The 22,814-nt window shown below is 40.2% G+C and overlaps 1 protein-coding gene across 1 annotated transcript; it reads left to right on the top strand.

Annotated features, from left to right (window-relative positions):
- On the top strand, positions 7,335-8,684 carry LOC104753588 (uncharacterized protein At4g02000-like). Its single transcript, XM_010475820.2, has 2 exons — positions 7,335-7,454; positions 7,591-8,684. The coding sequence occupies exons 1-2, from the start codon at positions 7,335-7,337 to the stop codon at positions 8,299-8,301; spliced, it is 831 nt and encodes a 276-aa protein (XP_010474122.1). The 3' UTR covers positions 8,302-8,684.

Here is a 22,814-nt window from a genome sequence, read left to right as displayed (position 1 = left end):
TTTGATCAATAAATGGAAGAGGAAAATGATCTTTCCTAGTAGCAGAATTAAGCTTCCTATAGTCAATGCACATTCTATGTCCTGTTATGGTTCTAGTGGGGATTAACTCATCACGATCATTCTTTACTACAGTGATTCCTCCTTTTTTAGGGACACAGTGGACTGGTGAGACCCAAGTACTATCAGAAATAGGATAGATCACACCAGCTCCAAGCAATTTTAGAATCTCCTTTTTGACTACTTCCTTTAGGTTGGGATTAAGCCTTCTTTGAGGTTAAATACTAGAGTAGGATTCATTTTCAAGGTGGATTCTATGCATGCAGAGACTAGGTGAAATTCCTTTAATGTCATCCAAAATATAACCAATAGCTTTTCTAAACTTCCTTAGCTCAACAACTAGCAAATCAAGCTCTTTCCTACCCAAGTTAGCATTTACTATCACAGGATAAGTAGAGTTCTCACCTAAAAAGACGTACCTTAGCCCAGAAGGGAGAGGTTTTAGCTCTACTTTTGGTGCATTCAGTTCAGACCAGACGTCTATGGGGGATTCGGCAGTGCACTCGGTCGAGTAGTGTTGGCGCTCGGTCGAGTGTGTGCTCGAGCTATCCGTATCTGCTGTTTGAACTGCCCAAACTTCCTCTCTTAATGCTGGTAACCCCTCAAAAACCTCTTGATGGTGTGATTCTTCACAGGAGTCCAATATATCTTCATAGGCCTTAGTTTCTTCATGGATAAACCCTTCCTCTCCACTTTTGGTCAAAACAGTTCTAAGGTGATCTTGTTCTGCTAGCTCTTCCATTAATTCTCCTGATAAGTTGTCCAACTCTTCAACCCAAAAGACTTGTCCTCCAATTGTTGGTTTCTTCATAGCCTCTACAATGTCAAATGTCATTGTGAGGTCTTCTCCTAAGTTGAGATCAATCTTCCCTTGTCTCACATCAATTATTGCTCCTGCTGTAGCTAGGAAAGGTCTCCCCAAGATCAAAGGATCTTTTGGTTCTTCATCCATTTCCAAGACTACAAAGTCTGTTGGGACTTCCACTGCTCCAACTCTAACTGGTAGATCTTCCAAAACACCATGTGGTAATCTTATTGATCTATCAGCTAGGATTAGGGAGATGTTGCATGGCTTATACCTTGTAAACCCTAGGCGCTTAGCAACTGATAGAGGCATTAGGCTCACTGAGGCTCCCAAATCACAAAGGCATCTATTGAAGGTTAAGGGCCCTATAGAGCAAGGTAGAGTAAAGGAACCAGGATCTCTTAGCTTTTGAGGGTTCACTTGCTTTTGGATTATGGCACTACACTCATGGCTGAGAATCACCATCCCTTGAACTTCCTTGATCCTTTCCATCACAGCATCTTTCAAGAATTTTTGGTAAGGAGGAATCATCACAAAGGCATCTATTAGAGGCATCCTAAGCTCAATCTCTCTAACTTGTTTGTTAAACAATGCCTTGTATTTTTCAACCATCTGTTTCTTAAATCTTCCTGGGAAAGGTAGTGGAGGCTTGTAAGGAGGAGGAATGAACCGGACTTCTTTTTCTTTGGAGGTAACTGGATTGATTTTCTCCTGAAAATCAGCTCGATCGGGTACTCGACCACCTACTCGGTCGAGTGAGTGGTCGAGTGGTACGTCGAATTCAATGGTGTTTTCATCCTGAGTTCCTTCTTGTTGGAAAACCTCCCCTTCCTGAATTACACTGTCCTCAGTGTGGGGATGTGCTCCTAGCCGTGTTGGTAAGACTCTTCCACTGTGAAGATTGATAGCATTGGCAAATTCAGTAGTTTGTACAATGGTTGTGCCCTTGGGATGGTCATGCTTTGAGGCAGAAGCTTGGTGGTTCTCCATAGTCACAATCCTGGATGTCAGTGTGTCAAACTTGGCATGAAGTTCACTGTAAATATCATATATCCTCTTGTTCAGCTCAGCAATCCTGTTTGCTGTCTCAATCTTGCCTTGTGTTTGCCCAATCAAAAACTGTTGCATCATTGCTCTTAAGTCTTGTTCCTGGCCTTGGTTAGTCTGAAACCCTGGTGGGGGACACAATTGGGGCTGGAACACTTGGTGTTTTTGCTTGGGGATGTAGTTTTGGTGCTGGTGTTGAGGCTGAGGAGGTGGATAGACTTGTTCTTGAGGGTTGGCCACATTGGTGCTCCTATAAGAGAGGTTGTTCTGCTTGAAACCTCCACCTTGGTTGTAGCCTTTGAATCCTCCCTGGTTTTGCATGTAGCACAACTCAGCAAATTCAGGCTCCCCCTCTTGAGCTGGAGCTTCTTCTTCACCAATGAAGTGAATGGACTTGGATTGGCTTAGGAGTATCTTGTCTAGCTTCTCATTGACCATCTTCAAATCCTTCTTATACTTGTCCTCTTGATCAGTTGAGGAGCTCCTTATGGTCCTATCATAATTCTCATTATAATTACCATCAGATTGAGCAAGATTCTCAACCAATTCCCATCCTTCTTCCACATTCTTGTTGAGGAAGTTGCCATTAGAGGCTGTATCAAGAAGCATTCTTATCTTGGGAAGCACTCCTCTATACAAAGTGCTTAGAAGTGACTCATTGCTGAAGCCATGGTGAGGACACTGAGTCTGGAATCCTTTAAACCTCTCCCAAGCTTCACAAAAGCTCTCATTATTCATTTGAGCAAACCCAGAAATTTCATTCCTCAACCTAGCAGTCCTTGCATTGGAGAAGAACTTGGCCAGAAAAGCTTTCTTGCATGCATCCCATGTGGTGATAGCTCCAGTAGGAAGAGTCTTCTCCCAAAGGTGAGCTTTGTCTCCAAGAGAAAATGGGAAGAGTCTTAATTTGAATCCATCTTCACTCACTCCATTGATCTTTGTGAGTCCACATATTCTGTCAAACTCATCAAGGTGATCTAGTGGATCCTCCATTGGCAACCCATGAAACTTGTTTGCTTGTATCATTGAGATCAATCCACTCTTGATCTCAAAGTTATTGTTTGCTACTGAAGGTGGCACAATTCCAGCCCTTTGGTTGTGGGTATTGGGTGCATCTCCTGCACCAATGTGCCTTGGTCTTTGCTCATGGATAGCTTGTTGCTCCATGAAGTCTTGACCTTGTTGTTGTTGAACTACTCTTCCTTGCTTATGTCTCAAACCCTTTTGTAGCCTGTGGATGTTGTCAATAGGCTGTTGAAGACTATCTTTGCCTTTTGACCTTGTGTGCATCAACAAACTCTACTACAGACTCGAACAGGTACACGGTCGAGCGCAGGCTCGAGTGGGTGGTCGAGTCGACTGGGAAGTAATGGCTATTTGGATCCGGCTTCTGGCTTGATCAAGTGCTCGATCACAGCTCGGTCGAGTGGTGGTCGAGTAGATGGTCGAGTGGGTACCTGAAACACAAAACAGCCAAGCAAAGGAAGATTCGAGTTCAGTAACTTCACAAGTGTTTAAACGAACTTAATCTTAGACTAATATTGATCCTAAATGTCACAAAACAAACTCAAATGGGCAACGACGCCAAATTGAAACTGACTAATTTTGTAGGTGGGTGAATGATGTATGGAATGATGATGTATGGAATGAATAGATGTCAGGGTGTTTCAATTCCCCTTATGCAATTGTAGTATAAGAGGTTTCAATCCAATCTGAGTGTTTGTGAACAATCAAGATGTGCATATGAGTCTAAGTCAAGCCAATTGTAAAGATTGTTTGTCACTAACAATCCTATAATGAGATATGAAATGCAGAAAGTAAAAACAACTAGAACAAGATACTAAATGCAAACAGAACAGACAAATTAAAGCTATAATGAAACTAGAACAGAGATAGACACTATGCTAATGAACTAATGCAAGACAAGTAATGAACAGGAAACTACATGAATGCAATGGAAATGAAACAGGAATGAAACAAGACAATCACAAATCAAAAACACAAGTTCTGGGGATGAACTCGAGCAGCACTCGACCGAGTGTAGGTCGAGTACGTGGTCGAGCTAGACTTAAACGTGAAAACAGAGCAACACAAGAAAAACAGAGCAATGCTAAAACTAATCAAACAACAAGCAAGCAATGATATTTAGACTAAGATTTCAATAAACAAAGAAGGCCTTGAGGAGGGATTCATGGGCTGAGCTAATCATTGTGGTTATCTAACTTGGTCAACAAATCTCAAGCAAACATTGAGCTGATCTCTAGACATACTATTCTAAGACATGTTTAATCCACTCTCATGGCAAGAAACAATCAAACCTATGCATTTCTAGACTTGTTCTCACAAAGAAAAGAATCTACACAAGCAGGCATTAAGCAATACATCTCAAACCAAACAAGACTTCTAATCTCTTAGCAAGCCTAATGGTAAGCTCTAGATCTAGCCTTATCTATGCTCCTTAGACATTGGTGTGATGCTAAGATGCTTGAAATCAAACCCTACCTTCTCAGATATAGGATCAGCATTAAGATCATCTAGCCTAGAAGAGATCTACAACAATCAAGCTTGACCAAATCAAACAAACCACAAGATCAACCCAGCCTAACCCATCCTCAAGGTCCTAAACAAACTACTCACAAGAACACATGGTGAAATATGTCAAAAACCCAGAAAATAATGAAACTTGCATCATTAGAAAGATGAAACAGAGATCTACAATATTGATGAAGGAATAAAACTCGAAATCTTAATACTTTGAAAGTTATGAAACAAACAAAATATAAGAATCTAGTCTTTCTCTCTCAAACAAGTACAAAATCTAAAAAAAAAAAAAAGTGCAAAAGGAATAATATCTAAAAAAGGTAAAAACTAGGTTTTAGACTCTCTAAAAAGCTGGACTCTTTGGTGGCTGCAGGTACAAGGGCTTTATATAGGAGATGAGGTGGAAGCCCTAAAAATACAAAAAGTCAAAGTAGTCAACGGCTCGGTCAACTCGACCAGTGCTCGGTCGAGTGGCTGGTCGAGCTGGCTTCTCTCGTGCATTCTCCACTCGGTCGAGTCCTTCTCAGCACACGGTCGAGTGGTGGTCGAGTGGTGCGGTCGAGTTGGACTCCGGACCTTGATTCTACAGCCTTAACTCTCTTGTTTTCTCCTCAGGATTGCTTCACTTCTCCTCAGCATTGCTTCCATGCTCCTTAAGCTCCAAAATCACCTGTTTATGCATGAAAAGATGCAAATGCAATGCAACTATACTCTAATGCATGATTAGTCCTAAAGCTACACAATAATGGCCTAAATGGATAGCAAAAGATGCAAAAGTTGTGAATAAACTAAGGGAAAACAAGGTAAAATATATGAACATCACTTCCTAAGGGCATCATTAAGAAACTGATTTCTGTAATGATGGACTATTGGTGGAGTAACTCTCAAGATAAGAAGAAAATTCATTGGCTCAGCTATGAGAAGATGACTTTGCCTAAATCAGTTGGTGGTTTTAAATTCAAGGATTTGGAAATTTTCAATCAAGCTTTGCTTGCTAAACAAGCTTGGAGGCTTCTCTATGATACAGACTGTCTTTTCTCAAGATTTGTCAAAAGTAGGTATTATGCGACTGGTGAATTTTTAAATGCAACAAAAGGTAGAAATCCTTCTTATGGCTGGAGGAGTATTCTCTTTGGTCGAGATTTACTTACCACAGGGCTGAAACTTGTTATTAGTAATGGTAAAAACACGTTGGTATGGGTTGACAATTGGTTGTTTGATAACAGACCGACTAGACCTATTGGCATCCACTCTTTAATGAACATTACGCTTAGAGTTTCTGATCTTTTCAACCGAAACACAGGGGTTTGGAATGATTACCTCTTACGTTCACTGTTTCATCACTCGGAGGTTAATCGAATTAAAGCTATAAAGCCTAGAATAGGTTTTAAAGATTCTTTTTGTTGGGGTGAAACAAGAAATGGCATTTACTCAGTAATATCTGGGTATGATATGATGTTTAGGAAGCAGAAGAAAGCTGCTCTGTTTGACGCAGAAACTCAACCCTCTTTGAATCCACTCTTTAAAGCCTGCTGGAAGGTGGAAACTGCTCCAAAAATTCATATTTTCCTTTGTAAAGCTCTTCATGGTTCCCTTGCTGTGACTAAAAGACTGCAAACAAGAGCAATAAGAAATTTTGATGGTTGTTTGTTCTGTAATGCAGAGGTGGAATCAATTAATCACATCTTATTCCTCTGCCCCTTTGCAAGACAAGTCTGGGCGTTATCAAACATTCCATATCCGTTTATGGGCTTTGGTAATTCGATTTTTGAAAACATGTACCATCTTTTTAGCTTGCAGCAAATGGGGAATACTATTGATGAGCTTAAGTCAGTCTTTGCTTGGATTCTTTGGCACTTATGGAAAACTAGGAACAGCCTTCTCTTTGAAGGTTTTGCTCTGCCATCGGATGTTATTGTGCAAAAAGTGTTAGATGTTACCAGAGAATGGTCTGCAGTGCATAGTCAAGATATTTCTCATAAGAAAACTTTGTTACCGTTGCAAGAGAAATGGTATCTGCCTGCCCAGGGGGAAGTAAAATGTAATATTGGTTTCTCTTGGTCCAAAAGGCTGTGTTTATCGGGTGCTTCGTGGGTGATAAGAGATCCTAATGGTAAAGTTATACTTCATAGCCGAAGATCTTATTCATCTGTTATTTCAAATTTTGATGCCAAACTCAAGAGTTGGGAATGGGCATTGGAAAGTATGGCAAGTTTGCATTTGGAGAATGTGACTTTTTGTGCATCTACTATGGAGATTATCAAAGCTATGCACAATCCTAGTCAATGGCCAGCATTAATGCCCTATATCTCTCCACTCATTATGGTTGCTAAGAATAAACCAAACTGGTTTCTGTTTTTTGAACCGACAGACTGCAACAATGGAGCCTTAACAATTGCACAAAGTGTTACTTCAGACCTTCGGATATCTTCTTATGTGGCTCAGGGAGCTCCTACTTGGCTCACTGGGTTTTTTTGACCATGAACAGAGCTTGTTACAGGACTGCAACTTGATGTCCAGCAATATTCAGTAACCGGTATCCCCTTCTCGTCGTCTTCTATATATATAACTTTTTAAGGTTTTATCTAATGTGAATGTTTTAACCTTTCATAAAAAACAAAACCAAAAAATCCTCTTTCCTAAGCGGTGATTACTTTGATAATCATCGCTTACCTTGCTTTACCCTCCTTTTTGTCGGCTTTGACTTTTTGAGCCGTCTCTCTTCATCTCTAAGTTTACTGTTAAATAATCATTTTCACTCTCTTCCTTCTTATATATTAACTTCTTAGTTTTCCATATACTTCTATTAAGCCTTTTTCTTTCCCTTTCCTTCCCTTTCCTTCCTTTTATTATGTCTGGCGAGTTGTGGAATTCCCTGCAATATATGGATCTAGGGCGAGATGATCCAGAACTTTTTATCCCTCATGCTACTTATGCTGGTGTATTAGCTAGAAACCGTGTTAGCTTGATTGGGAGACTTCTTAACCCAAGAGAGCTATGTCCAGTTTTTATTTCAGTCAGAGGTGGATCTCTTTGCAGTTCTAAGAAGGGGATCTTGGGTGATTGATAACTGGTTTGTTGCTTTGTAAAGGTGGGAAGACTTTCCTGAGCTTGATTTTCTCACTAGTATTGATACCTAGGTCCAAATACGAGGTATACCTCTTCCTTATATTTCCGAAGAAACAGTTAAGTTTATTTCCAAAACTCTTGGAGAGTTTGTTGAGCTGGATTTCAATGAAGAAACAACTTCACAGATCTCCTTCATAAGAGTCAAGATAGCAATAGGAATCACAGATCGTCTGCGTTTTTCTAGAAGAGTCTGCTTTGAATCAGGAGAAGGAGCCTTGATAGGTTTTGAGTATGAAAAGCTTAAGCAGATTTGTACTAACTGTTCTCGTATCAACCATGATTCCTCCCACTGCCCTTATCTTGTTCCACCGGTTTATCAAGAGGACGTCCCCAATGTTCCAGTAACCCCTGCTTTTGAAGAAGGTGAGGGTTCCAACATTTACAGCTTTCTGGACGAGAAGCACTCTTCTTTAAGCTCTGAGATTTCCTCTTACTCTCCTATCTCGCAACCACCAAGACCTGCTGCTCCTGGGCCAAACATGGAGGAATTCTTAGCTGCTTATCCGATTGGAACTCGTCTTTCTTCAAGCTCAGACTTTCGAGGAGTCTCATCAATGGCGAGAGAAGATACCAAAGAGAAAGACAAAGCGAAATTTGAAAGGGGAGAGTGTTCTAAGCGCAGAAAAGGAAAGCAAGTTCAGGTAGAGAATGAGAGAAACACTCGCCAACGTCGAAAGGATCCTGGAATAAGGTTTTATCTGACTGAGCATGAAGCTCCATGATAACAGATCAACAAACGAATCTCAGAGAAGGATCAGTTTCTTTATCTCTGAGCTTTCACCTTTTGTTTTAATCTTTTAGTTTGAATCAGGTAATAAACTCACTTTTCAGATCAAGAAAGTGGATGCTTTTGGTACACCTTGTGGTGTTATGGTCTGCTGAACAGATGACAAAGAAAGGTCGTAGAAGAAATTCATGAAGACCTTTAACTGCAATCTTTTTGATAATGATTGGGTGATAAGTACAATTCTTTCACATCTAAAGCTTATGTTAAATCCTTTAAAACCAAAGCCAATGATCTTCATTGCTTGGTCTTATTGTGCTTGATATGGAATTGAGCTTATCTCCCCATCATCCCTTAGTTATTTTATAACTGCTTTGTAATCTACCGTTGCTCTGTTTTTAGTTATGTTGTAAAAACGTTGTCTCACCAACTTGGTTTTCATGGTTGATGCTGTAGTGTAATATATATAATCATACTTTGGAAAAACCCTTAGTTATTTTATAACTGCTTTGTAATCTACCGTTGCTCTGTTTTTAGTTATGTTGTAAAAACGTTGTCTCACCAACTTGGTTTTCACTACTGATGGTTGATGCTGTAGTGTAATATATATAATCATACTTTGGAAGAAAAAAAAAAGCAAGTACAGTGCAAATCAAACAACATAAAAGTCTATAGCAGTCTTTCATCGTTGACATACTTCCAGGTTGCATCTGAAGACCATATATATTTAACTGTAAATATTGAAATATATATATTTCTCAGAAACCAATCATAAGCTGATAGAAATTTTAGATATTTCCAAATTTGCTGATAGAGATAAATGGCAACTTTAGCTATTATCGTTTTCACCAATGTATAATCTTAATAAAATTCGTCTTTATCGGAAGCAATAACCCAAAATGATAAATATTTTCAGTTTATTGTTTCTTTTCCAATCTTTTATCTTATAGATCACAAGTAACTTAACAAATAGTATTGTGACATGTGTGAATTCACAAATTATTATTTAAAATAAACCGTGTTTTTTAAAATACATAACTTGTGTTAGTTTATCTATGTCTTAATGTAACTTTAGAAAACATTTAAATTGTATGTATGTGTGAGTAAACATTTGAATTGGTGCTACATTGGTGGTGTTCGGATTTGGGCCTTCCGCTATGAAGTTTTCGACAATTGATTTGCCTAAAGGGTTATTCAAAATAACTTATTCTTATGGAAACAGTCGAGAAGAAGAGGAAAAAGAAGAACAAAGAATGAGGGGTGGCTAAAAGAAAATAAAGAATACGGTGAGTACAAGCACGTGAGCTTATTTTATGGAATATTTACTCAATGTTATACATTTTAGGTATTATTACTAGAATATACAAAAAAAAAATTTATTATTAGAATATTTCGGGTATTTTCAAAATACCCAGCGTGCTTTTGTTTTATGTTACCGGAAAAAACGTAATTACAAAAATGTCATTGCCACGTCAGACGCTACGTCAGAAATCGCTGACGTGTATTAATAACTCAGCCGTAATGACGGCTGAGTTATAGGTATGTTGCGGCTGATTTATGGAAAAAACATTTGAGTAAGAGCGGACGGCTGACTTAGAGTATAACTCAGCCAAGCGTTACAGCTGACTTATTAAAATCTGGCTGAGTTATGCTCTAACTCAGCCGTCCTTACGGCTGAGTTTTCACCCGATGGTTGAGTTGTCAACATTTTGGCTGAGTTATCAATACGACACGGCTGAATTAACTTTTCACCAGCTAGCTGAGTTATAAAAAACGGCTGACTTATGAGATGTAGTTACGGCTGAGTTATGGTTAAAAAGTATAACTCAGCCGTGATAGGCTGACTTATCGTACAACTCGGCCATTTCACGGCTGACTTAGTAGCAAAAGATTAATTACTAGAATGTTATTCAATTACGGCTGACTTATTAAACAATACGGTTGAGTTACATATTTTCAGTTGATGAAACGGCTGAATTTGGCAGCCATTTTTCTGCTTTTTAATTACTGTAATGTTATTCATGTTGTGACTGAGTTATAATTTGTTTGATGGCTAAGTTTTATTTAGGCTGAGTTATATTTAGGCTGAGTTATTATTTGTTTGATGGCTGACTTGGCACGTCGGACGCATCATCCATGTCAGCATTCCATGTCATCATCTTTCTTCTCCGGAAATACGAAACGTCGTTTCTTCGACTCTTGTTCTTCAACTTGTTATTAAGTGAACTATTTACATGGTTTTTACCTTCCTTTTCACCTTCTTCTTCTTCTTCTTATTCTTCTTCTTCACTTTCTTCTTCACCTTGTTCTTATACTTCTTCTTCGCTTTCTTCTTCACCTTCTTCTTCACCTAGTTCTTCTACTTTTTCTTCACCTTGTTCTTCATTTTCTTTCATGGATCCAGTTCTGGTACTAGTTGTTTCCCGTAATTGGGTAAAGAAACAGAGATATGTATTTAACACCGACGATAGAGGGTGTATAGTTGTGCAGACAGATGGAGGCACAACACACGACAAACTTGTGGAGCTTGTTCTTGAAGACTACGGATTGGATGCGTTTAGCCATGAGCTAAAGCTGAGCGACATGTTCTAGAACAAGGCACTGAAACTAATGGCACATGATACTCCACCAGTTTTTGTCTCCAATGATCGACAGCTGCAATATTTTTTGGGGCTATGGAAAATTTGATCAGCTACGTCACTGTGTGGAGTTTTTGGCTAAAGAGTCTACAGAAACTAGTGGAGCTGGAGGAAGTATGAAACGGCCAAGCAGTGACTCGAAATTAGAATGTACATACGAAGTGAACGGTGGGGGATTTGAATGCACTTGTTATGATTATAGTATGATCCAAGACGAAGAAAACGAAGAAGAAGAGAAGCTGTCAAAGAAGCAGCTGACGAACAAGAAGATGATGAATTTTCAAGCCGACTTGATGTTTTCGACGACTCCGGTGGTGAGTCATCTGATGATGAGAACATTTTTGTATTGGGCTAGCCTCAGAGTAAAGAGGAAGACCATCGACTCTGCCTCCTAAGAAGAGAGCTCATAAAAATGATAACTTTGATGGATCGAAGATGAAGCCGTGGTTATTAGGTTACAAGTGTCAACGCTAAAAGTTGATGTAGGACAACAATACAGGAGCAAAAACAAGTTCAAGAATCACGTGAAACTTATTTCAGTTAAGGATGGATTTGATTTTAATATACCAATATCAAATCCGAGAATGGTGATTCTGAAGTGCTGGGTTAAAGGATGTCTTTGGAGAGTTTGTGCATCTGTACATGGGAATGACCCGGATTTTCATGTTTGTTTATACGATTCAGAACACACATGTTCTGTGATGAAATGTTCTACTCGATCCTGCTAAGCAACAGCTGATGCATTGGTAGGTCTTTACAGGGACTATCTTGGTGATCTTGGTCCGGAAGTTAAACCAAAAAGTGTCGGAATCATTTTCAATAAGCAATTTCGTATAAAGGTAATTACTATGTTTCGACTGACATCTTGAAAATAATGCCTAACATATCATTACTGTATGGCTGTATTATTAATACAAACTGGCTGACTTATATGAATGTCTTGGCTGAGTTATTTACATATTGATTCTTTATGGCTTACTTATAGGTATGTATAGGCTGAGTTATTTACATATTACGACTGACTTATTGATTATTTACGGCTGACTTATATGAATGTATTGGCTGAGGTATCTATATATTATGGATGATTTATTAATTTGTTGGTGTCAACAGATGGGTTATTGGAAGGCATATCAGATGTTGTTGAATGCAAGACATATCGATCAGGGAACTCCTGATGAAAGTTTTAATGAATTGCCTTCTTACTTATACATGCTAAGAAGGGAAAATCCGGGTACAGTCACGCGTCTTCAATTAGATGATAAAGGAAGATTCAAACATGTTTTTATTGCTTTTGGTACGAGTATTGCAGGATTTCCTTTCATGCGCAAAATTGTTGTTGTCGACGGAACGTTTCTCCATGGTAGGTACAAAGGGACGCTTCTAACAGCCCCAGCTCAGGATGGTAAATTTCAAATTTTCTCAATAGTTTTCGCTGTTGTTGACACTGAAAATGATGAGTCTTGGCGTTGGTTTTTTACACAACCCAAAGTTACCAGTCCTGACGAAAAGGATCTTGCAATAATCTCTGAGAGACATAAGTCAATAGGGAAAGCGATTGGTGAAGTGTGTCCGTTGGCTTCGCATGGAATTTGAACTTACCATTTGTATAAGAACATCTTGGTGAAGTTCAAAGGAAAACCTTTGTTCCCTCTGGTGAAAAAAGCGGCAAGGTGTTTTAGGCTGTCTGATTTTAATAAGGCTTTCAATGAGATTGGCGCACGTCATCCTGTGCTACATGGATACCTCCAAAGAGCTGGTGTCCAAATGTGTGTGTGTGTTCATTTCCCGGGTGAAAGGTACAATTTAATGACAATGAATATTGCAGAATCAATGAACAAAGCACTGTCAAATGCTAGAAGTCTTCCCATAGTTCGACTGCTAGAATCGATACGGAATATGATGACCAGATGGTTCTCTGAAAGGAGAGAGGATGCAAAATCATAGCTAACAACCCTCACTCGAGGTGTTGAGAAACTGTTACAGGTAAGTTTACATAAGTCAGTCGTCAATGTTGATACCTCAGCCATAATAGTTTCCGTATCTTAGTCGTAATTGTTTTCATATCTCAGCCATAACCATTAAATTTTTCATATCTCAGCCGTAACTGTTTCCATATCTCAGCCGTAATTGTTTTCATATCTCAGCCCTAACCAAGATAGTTTTCATATCTCAGCCATAATTTTTTTCATAGCTCAGCCGTAATTGTTTTCACAACTCAGCCTAAATTTTTTTTTTTGTTCTACTCCCTACTAGGACCGTGTCACCGCAACAAGACTTATGGATGTACAAACGATTGATGTTGTACGTTTGCAAGTGACATATTGAACATCTTTGCACGTTGTAAATTTGGAACTAAAAAATGCACATGTCGTCGTTTCGACCATGAGAGAATACCATGCATCCATGCAATCGCAGCTGCAGAGCATATGGATGTGTCTCGTATATCCCTGTGCGATCCGAAACTTAGGAGTTTCGATTTGGTTAACGGATGGGCTGGTTCAATCATGCCTCCAGATGAATTAGTCCATGTTCTTGTTGCTGTGGATAATCAACCGTGCTTGCCTCCGATTGTTGTGTACCAGCTAGGAAGGTCCAAGAAGCGTAGGATTAAATCATCTTTGGAAGTGGCCATTGAAAATAAACGCCCTAGGAAGCAACACGCATGTTCGCGATGTAAGCAAGTTGGGCACAATGTGAAAACTCAGCTGTCAAGTTGTATAAATCAATCGTTTGCTTTCAGATTATTTCTTGTGATAACTCAGCCACAAAGCATTATAACTCAGCCGTTATATAAATCGACGTGACCTTCCCGTTTTCCCGTAAATATTATAACTCAGCTGTCAAGTCGTATAAATTAGTCGTTTGCTTTCAGAATATTTCTTGGTATAACTCAGCCACAAAGCATTATAACTCAGCCGTCATATGAATCGACGTGACCTTTCGTTTTCCCGTAAATATTATAACTCAGCCGTAAAGCAATATTTTAGCGGAAAACCATAAGTTAACCTAATAATCGACGTGACCTTTCGTTTTTCTATTGTGTCTCTTTTATATTCTCCTCATTATGTATGACTCTCTTCCATCTCATTCTTCGTTTCTATTGTTTCTCTTCCTATTCTCCTAAATCACATATATGTCTATCAGTTACATCTTCCTATCGACATGGAATTTGTTCCTCATATCGATGGACAATTTTTTATAGATGTCGAAGCGATCATTTGCGCCACTAATCGAGAGAATATTCCGGTTCTAAACCCTGGTGTGGGTTCCTGGGTTGACAAAACCACTGTTACGTGGTTCAAGTTCCTTCACGTTCTCTCTATCGCGATTGGAGGAATACTTCAACACAACTGGCACCATGCGTGGCCGACGTACCGCTTGATTCCCCTCCACTTTAATAGACGATGGTTTCTCCTCCTTGTAGTAAGATCACTAAAACAAATCACCATATTGATATTATTCTATACTCTTATCTTTTCTTTCCTTTAATTGTAGCGTAAATACACGAGGGATCCAAAGCATACTTTAACGGTCTGGACATAGTTTAATTTAGTGGCTAGAACGTTATTCAGATCCCAGATGCGTGCGCTCAAGAGGATATGTGCGAGTGGTAGCAATAAACCCCAGATGCTGACTAGCATAGTTTGGAATGATTTGGTCGATATGTTTGAAGAATTGGGCCCATATGACGTTGGTTTACAAACTCACTATACACCATATCACTTACCTTTTTCCTTTCTTCTTCCTCTCCTGTGCAGCTACTTTCACCTTCTGGACTTTCTGCTTCTTTGCAGGAGGAGATTCAGACTCAACGAATGCTTTAGCTTTTAGCTTTTTCTTGTTATCACTACCCTTAACATCCCAAAAACCTTTAACAAACTTATCCTCATGTATTTCTTCGATCAGGCGATCAAGTGATGGGTCGTATTCTTGATCTGGCCACGTATGATATAGCTCGCAGCCATTATCCTTCATAACCATTTTACTCACACGCAGCTGTAACATAAGAGATTATGAAACCCATCAGTAAGTTTTAACTCACCCATCACTAAACCATAACTCAGCCATCACTAAATCATAACTCAGCCATCACAAACCATAATTCAGCCATCACTAAATCATAACTCAACCATCACTAAATAATAACTCAACAATTACTATACTAAAAATAACTCAGCCATTGCTAAACAATCACTCAACCACTAATAAACCATAACTAAGCCATCACTAAATAATAACTTAGCCATTACAAATAATAACTCAACCATTACTAAACCTTACCTCACCAAGCGCTTTGATCTCTTCAGCAATTACCGATTCCATCGTTGAACGTGTACGGTTTCCACCCCATTAAAGCAACATTATTTCAACATTTTCAGTTTTTGCATTCCCAAATTGTTCTCCAAAGCATTTGACTGACTCATACACCCAAGCCTGTAACACGGGTGTAAAACCACTAAGGGTGTACGACTTTCCCCTAGGCCTTAACATCTTTATAGAATCAACAAGAGCTTCAAATGCTGACCGACCCCACGGATAAGTCTTCACGGCTTCATCATCAAAATCTCTTTTCGCACTTTCAAATGGTATTCTAGAGTTATGATGCAAGGCATAAAGTCCACTGTAATACAAGACTCAGTGGTGAGACTTCACAAGCTGGCGGTCACTTCTCTCTTGTGAAGGAAAGATGGTCGATGATGTAGATGTGACACGATGGCGATCGCTTCTCTCGTGTGGGATCGATAAGGAGAAGTGTTGGCGGAATGAAGTACACCACAGAGATGTAATCGGTCTCTGCCATAACTCTACCAGAAATTGTAAAATAACTCAGCCACAAACATCAAACACACTCAGCCACATGCATTAATAAATCATAAATCAGTGGTAAAGCATACAATGGTAAATCAACGATTTGGGCGGTAGGGTTGATGTATGCATCATTCCCTCCCTCTGCATAAGGTTTTATCCTCAAAACTGAATCTCCTGGATCATAAGACGACAAGTCAGCTACATTAAAAGTGTGAGAAATTTTTACCTCCTTTGGTAGCTCCAAACGGTATGCATTGTCATTGATCTTCTCCAGAACTTTAAATGGACCATCGCCTCTTGGTGATAACTTAGAGGCTCGTTGTGTTGGAAATCTCTCAGGCCTCATATGCAACCAGACCTAATCTCCTGGTTTGAACAACATCTCCTTTCTTCCCCAATCAGCCTTGCATTTGTTGTCGGCATTCTTCTTTTCCAAATTTTCTTTGGCTTTGTCATGCAACTTCTTGATGATTTCTCCTCTTCTTAGCCCATCTTGGCAAACATGTTCTATCTGGGGCAAGGGTGATAAATCTAATGGAGACAAAGGGTTAATTCCATAGACTATCTCAAAAGGAGATAGTTTTGGAGCCAAATGGACAGCACGATTATAAGCAAAATCAATAAAAGGAATGCAATCAACCCATGTTGCCAAATTTTTACCAAAAGTGGCTCTAACTAAAGTAGAGAGAGTTCGGTTTACCACATCAGTTTGTCCATCCGTTTGGGGATGACAAGTTGTTGAGAATAGAAGCTTGGTACCTAACTTTCTCCAAAGTGTCTTCCAAAATTGACTCAAGAACTTGGTGTCAAGATCAGAGAGTATTGTCCTTGGAATTCCATGGAGGCGCACCACTTCCTTGAAGAACAAATTTGCGGTTTGAGTCGCATCATTGGTCTTTTCACACGGGATGAAGGGTGCCATCTTGGAGAACCGGTCCACAACAACAAAGATTGAATCCTTGTGTTTAATCTTTGGCAATCCTAAGACAATGTCCATAGAAATATCTACCCACGGGGCGTTAGGAATAGGTAATGGTACGTAAAGACCATGAGGATGTAACCTGGATTTTGCTTTGTGACAAACAATGCATCGAGCGTAAAATCTCTCAATGTCTTTCTTGAGATGGGGCCAAAAGATGTGTTCTATTACCACGACCAAGGTTTTGTCGACACTAAAGTGACCCATCAAACCTCTACCATGTGCTTCAGTGAGTATCAATTCTCGCATGGAACCTTGAGGAATACACAACCGCTTGTCTCTAAATAGAAACCCATCTTGCAGGTAGAATGCTTGGTATGCTCCTTTGCCATACTCCTTGTAGCACTCTCCTAATTCTTGATCATCTTTGTACAACTCCTTGATATGTTCAAATCCCATTAGTTAAGCCTCCATAGTAGCTATGAGAGCATATCTCCTTGACAATGCATCAGCAACCACATTCTCTTTACCCTTCTTATACTTTATCACGTATGGAAACGTCTCAATGAACTCCAACCACTTTGCATGCCTCGTCTTAAGTGAAGTCTGACCCTTGCGATGCTTGAGGGTTTTATGATCTGTGTGAATGATGAATTCCTTGGATAACAAGTAATGTTGTGATAACTCTCTAATTTATATGTTTTTAGCATCCTTTTTTGTCCATATTTTGCATTGTTCATACCTCTAACTTAGCATTTTTAGGTCATTAACTGTAAGAATTCACTTTTAGACCATTTAGGGTGTTGCATTTCTGCATTTGCATATTTTGGATGAAAACATGTGCTAAAAAACCAAAAATGGGGAAAAACAAGGACAATCCAAGCATGTACCCGAAGGAGCCATCGAGCTGCAAGAACAAGTCCGAACACCAACACGATCGAGGAGGATCTTAGAGCATGAAGAACAACCCGAAGATCCACCCGAGGAGTAACCCGACTTCACCCTCGTGTACCCCATTGAGTAGACCATCGGACAGGTCTGGGAAGCTAGGTCAAAAGGATTTCCATATAAAAACCCCCTCCTCTCCTAGCTCGCAAGGGTGCATGCCGCAGACCCTCAAATCAGAGAGCGAGAGCTTTTGTGAGAGAACTGAGCGACTCAAACATTTTCCTTTTTGTTTTGCATTTTTATTTCATAGTTTTTCTAGTTTTCTTAGATTTCTATCTTGTACTCTTTCTACTCTACTCTATCTTTTAATACAATGCAAATTTCATTCATTTTCGTTATTTTGTTCCTTGTTATCATGTCCGAGTAGTGTAGTAAAGTTTCTAGGGATGGGATAGATGATTTTGTGTTCTTGATCGGTTATGATGCCTTAGTTTGATTGTAAATGATTGATAGCTTTCCTTCTAGGTTGGTGTTCTTAATGCTGTCAACAGACCGAGAGGTTCAGATTAGATCTAGGGTGTTTCAGCGACCGAGAGGTTTAGATGAGATGCGTCAATTAGCCAATGCTAGAGGTTTACTTGAATCTGGGTAATGGATTAGATGAGTTTGAGTTTACTAACAATAATGAATCGTTCTTAATGCCTGCTTGTTCATATTGCTAGTGAGAGAGTGTGGTAAGTGATCAAGGTTGATTGTTGCTAGTGCGAGAGTGTGGCGACAAGGTTTAGAGATTCATTGTCTAGGAAATAATTGCTTGAGGCATGTAAGGCATTTGTACTGGTCTAGAATACTTAGGATTCGATTAACACATCCTTAGGAGCTTTCGTATTTTATTTGTTTACATTTTCTTTACTTACTCGACCACTTACCCGATCATGTACACGAGAACCTTCATCGAGTAATACCTCGAGCTGTTCATATCTCATTTGCTTACTCCATCACCCCACTCGATCATGTACTCGACTGCTTGCATCAAGTGCTTAGGTCGTTTGGTTTCTTTGTTTATATTCCTTTCTTATATTTATTTTAGGACTGTTAGAACAAAAACCCTATCTGCTTGGCTTGACTTGTATTGTGCTGATTATATCCTTCCTGCTAGCAATGGAGAACCATTTGGATTGATAACCCTTTGTACTACAACTGCATAGGGAATTGATACCCTGGGTGAAAACCCAACTATCATGTTGCCACGTTTCTAGTGCTCGAACTAAGGCATAAAGCTCCTTGTCGTAGGTCGAATAGTTCAACATAGCTCCACTCAACTTCTCACTGAAGAAAGCCACAGGTCTTTTTCTTTGATGTAGTACAGCTCTAATTCCCAAACCTGATGCATCACACTCCACTCCAAACATAACTTCAAAATCTGGGAGGGCTAAGACCAGTGCTTGTGTGAGCCTCTCCTTTAATGTGTTGAAGGAATGTTCTTGAGCTTCTCCCCATGAGAAAGGCACGTTTTTCTTGATCACGGCAGTCATTGGTGCAGCCACTGTATTCAAATCCTTGACGAACCTCCTGTAGAAGCTTGCGAGACCATGAAAGCTGTGAACGTGTCCAATCGAATTTGGAGTGACCATTCTCTTATTGTCTTAATCTTCTCCTCATCTACTTGTAGGACTTGTTTACTCACTACAAAACCTAAGAACACACACTTATCAATACAAAAGGAGCACTTCTTTAGGTTAGCATAAAGGCCTTCCTTCCGAAGCGTTTTCAAAATTAACCCTAGATGTTTAATGTGACCAGAATGGCACTTACTATAAATAAGTATGTCACCAAAATAAACAACAACAAATTTACCTATTGTCGCATGAAGGTGCTTGGGGCATTGGTTAACCCAAATGGCATGACAAGCCACTCATAGAGACCTTACTTGGTTTTAAACGCGGTTTTCCACTAGTCTCTTTCCCTCATTCGGACCTGGTGATAGCCGCTCCTCAAGTCAATTTTGGAGAAGACGATTGTACCACTTAACTCGTCCAACATGTTGTCTAGTCTTGGAATGGGATGTCGATACTTGATGGTGATATTGTTCATTGCTCGAAAGTCTACACAAATCCTCCATGTACCATCCTTCTTTGGAACTAAGAGAATTGGTACCGCACACGGGCTGAGGCTCTCTCTGATGTACCCTTTATCCATGAGATCACGCACTTGCTTTTTTAACTCCTTAGACTCCTCGGGATTCATTTGGTAAGCTGGTTTGTTAGGTAGAGCAGAACCTGGTACAAGATCGATATGATGTTCAATGCCACGAATAGGGGGTAATCCTGGTGGTATATCCTCCAGAAACACGTCTTTGTATTGATCTAGTACAGCTTGTACTTCAGCGGGTATTTCAAGCGCACTTGTACCTATACTTAAACATTGAAACGACCTGACCCGTTTTTTTTAAAACTAATAAATAATAATAAAATAATAATAATAATAATAAATAAACTACAACTAGTGATCTCATACCCACTAGCCACCTAACCACAATCACAAACAACAACAGAATAATACCTCGAGCTATTCATATCTCATTTGCTTACTTGATCACCCCACTCGATCATGTACTCGACTGCTTGCATCGAGTGCTTAGGTCGTGTGGTTTCTTTGTTTATATTCCTTTCTTTTATTTATTTTAGGACTGTTAGAACAAAACCCTATCTGCTTGGCTTGACTTGTATTGTCCTGATTATATCCTTCCTGCTAGCAATAGACAACCATTTGGATTGATAACCCTTTGTACTACAACTGCATAGGGAATTGATGCCCTGGGTGAAAACCCAACTATCAATTTGGCGCCGTTGCCATTTGGTTGATTTCATTTTGCTACGTTTAGGATTTCGGCACTTGCTAGATCAAGTTCTTTTATTTATATTTGGTTCGGATACTGACTTGTTTGCTTTCGCATTGTTTGTTTTGAATCTCAGGTACAACCCGAGCACCCACCCGACCCGTCACTCGATCACCTGGATCGAGTTGATCCTCGTGTACACACTCGGACACCTACCTGTGCATGCAAACACGATCCAGAGGTAGCCAGAACCTGAGTCCTTTCATCGATATCATCGACAGACCTAGGCTACTCAGACAACAACAAGTTCAACCAGAACCAGCAATCATTGAGGAGACGATGAATAATCAGAACGGTCCACCAGCTCCTCAAGCAAGGACCAATATCGGAGCAGGAGATGCTCCAACTACTCACACTCAAAGGAATGGCGTTGTGCCACCAGCTGTGCAGAACAACAATTTTGAGATCAAGAGTAGTCTCATCTAGATGATACAGAGTAATAAGTTTCATGGGTTGCCAATGGAGAACCCATTGGATCATCTGGATGAATTTGATAGGCTCTGTAGCCTCACTAAGATCAATGGAGTCAGTGAAGATGGATTCAAGCTCAGGCTTTTCCCATTCTCTTTTGGAGACAAAGCACACATCTGGGAGAAATCACTCCCTAAGGAGTCCATCACCACTTGGGAAGCGTGCAAGAAGGAATTCCTGGCCAAATTCTTCTCCAACTCCAGAACCTCAAGGCTGATAAATGACATTTCCATGTTTGTTCAGAAGAACAATGAAACGTTCAGTGAAGCTTAGGAACGTTTCAAGGGATACACTACCCGATGTCCACATCACGGCTTCAGAAATGCTTCATTGCTGAGCACACTTTATAGAGGAGTGGTCCCCAAGATACGAATATTGCTTGACACCGCAAGCCATGGCAACTTCCTCAACACGAATGTCGATGAAGGTTGGGAACTAGTGGAACGCTTGGCTCAATCTGATGGCAACTACAATGAGGAATATGATCGCTCTATGCGATCTACAGGAGAGGAAGATGCCAAGTACAAGAGGGACATGAAATCCCTTAATGAAAAGCTCGACAAGTTCCTCAACCAGCAGAAGCATGTTCATGCCCTAACAGAGGAAGAACAGTTTCTACAACATGATGGGGAGACTATACAGATAGAGGATGTTAACTACATCAACAACAAAGGAGGTTACAACAAAGGGTACAACAACTACAAGCCAAATCCGATTGTTCCTTACCAAAACCCGATACACAGCCCCATACCGCCATCAAGTTCGTCATTGCTGGATTTACTCTCCCTAATGCATACAGCCCTATCCACTCAGAAGACAGAAACGATTCGCATTAATACAGGATTCAACAATCTCGCTTGTCGTCTGTTAGCCAATTTCCAACAATTGCACAACAAGTTTGATGCCTTAGGATATCGAATTCAGGTGATTACAGATAACTCGGCTTCCACCTCAACAAGTCACACGGAGTCTGCAAACGCGATCGCCTTATGGAGTGGCCGATAATTACCCTCGAGAACAGTACCACTGGACATCACTAAGGACAGCAATGATATAGATTGGGAGGATCTCGGTGAACCGATCGTTTCTGCAGAACCACCAAGGCACTCCCCAACACAACCTGATCCGTCACCCGACCACACCACTCGGATAGGTGATCGGGTTGACCCTTAGGTAACTCCGCCTCCTGCAGACAAACTAAGAAGAGAAAAGCAAAAAGAAAGGAGATTCATTCCCCCACCTTACAAGCCACCTCTACCGTTCCCTGGACGATTTCGCAAGGAACTCTTGGAAAAGTATAAAGCACTGTTCGAGAAACAGATGCATGAACTCGAACTTCGCATGCCCCTTATGGATGCTTTCACCTTGATACCTCCTTACCAGAAATTCCTGAAAAATGCAGTCATGGAGCGAATCAAGCAAGTTCAAGGGATGGTTATACTCAACCATGAGTGCAGTGCCATAAATCAGAGAACTGTCGCACCTAATAAACTTAGCGACCCGGGATCGTTTACTTTACCTTGCTCGATCGGACCATTGAAGTTCGGAAGATGTCTTTGCGATTTGAGGGCGTCAGTCAGCTTGATGCCACTTACTTTAGCTAAACGTCTCAGATTCGAGAAATTCAAGCCTACCAACATTCAACTGGTTCTGGCTGACCGAACTACAAGGTTGCCAAGCGGAATTTTGGAAGTCTTGCCGATCAAAGTAGGGTCAGTAGACATACCAACCGACTTCGTGGTTTTGGAAATGGATGTGGAGCCAAGGGATCCACTTATCTTAGGACGACCATTCTTACCCACCGCAGGAGCAATGATTGATGTAAGGAACGGGAAGATCGATCTGAAGCTCACGGAAAACCTCACTATGCAGTTTGACATTCG

The sequence above is a fragment of the Camelina sativa genome, chromosome 16, assembly GCF_000633955.1.
Source record: "Camelina sativa cultivar DH55 chromosome 16, Cs, whole genome shotgun sequence".
Lineage (NCBI taxonomy): Eukaryota > Viridiplantae > Streptophyta > Magnoliopsida > Brassicales > Brassicaceae > Camelina > Camelina sativa.
Note: the sequence above shows the minus strand (reverse complement) of the source record. Positions and strands in the feature narration are given on the sequence as shown.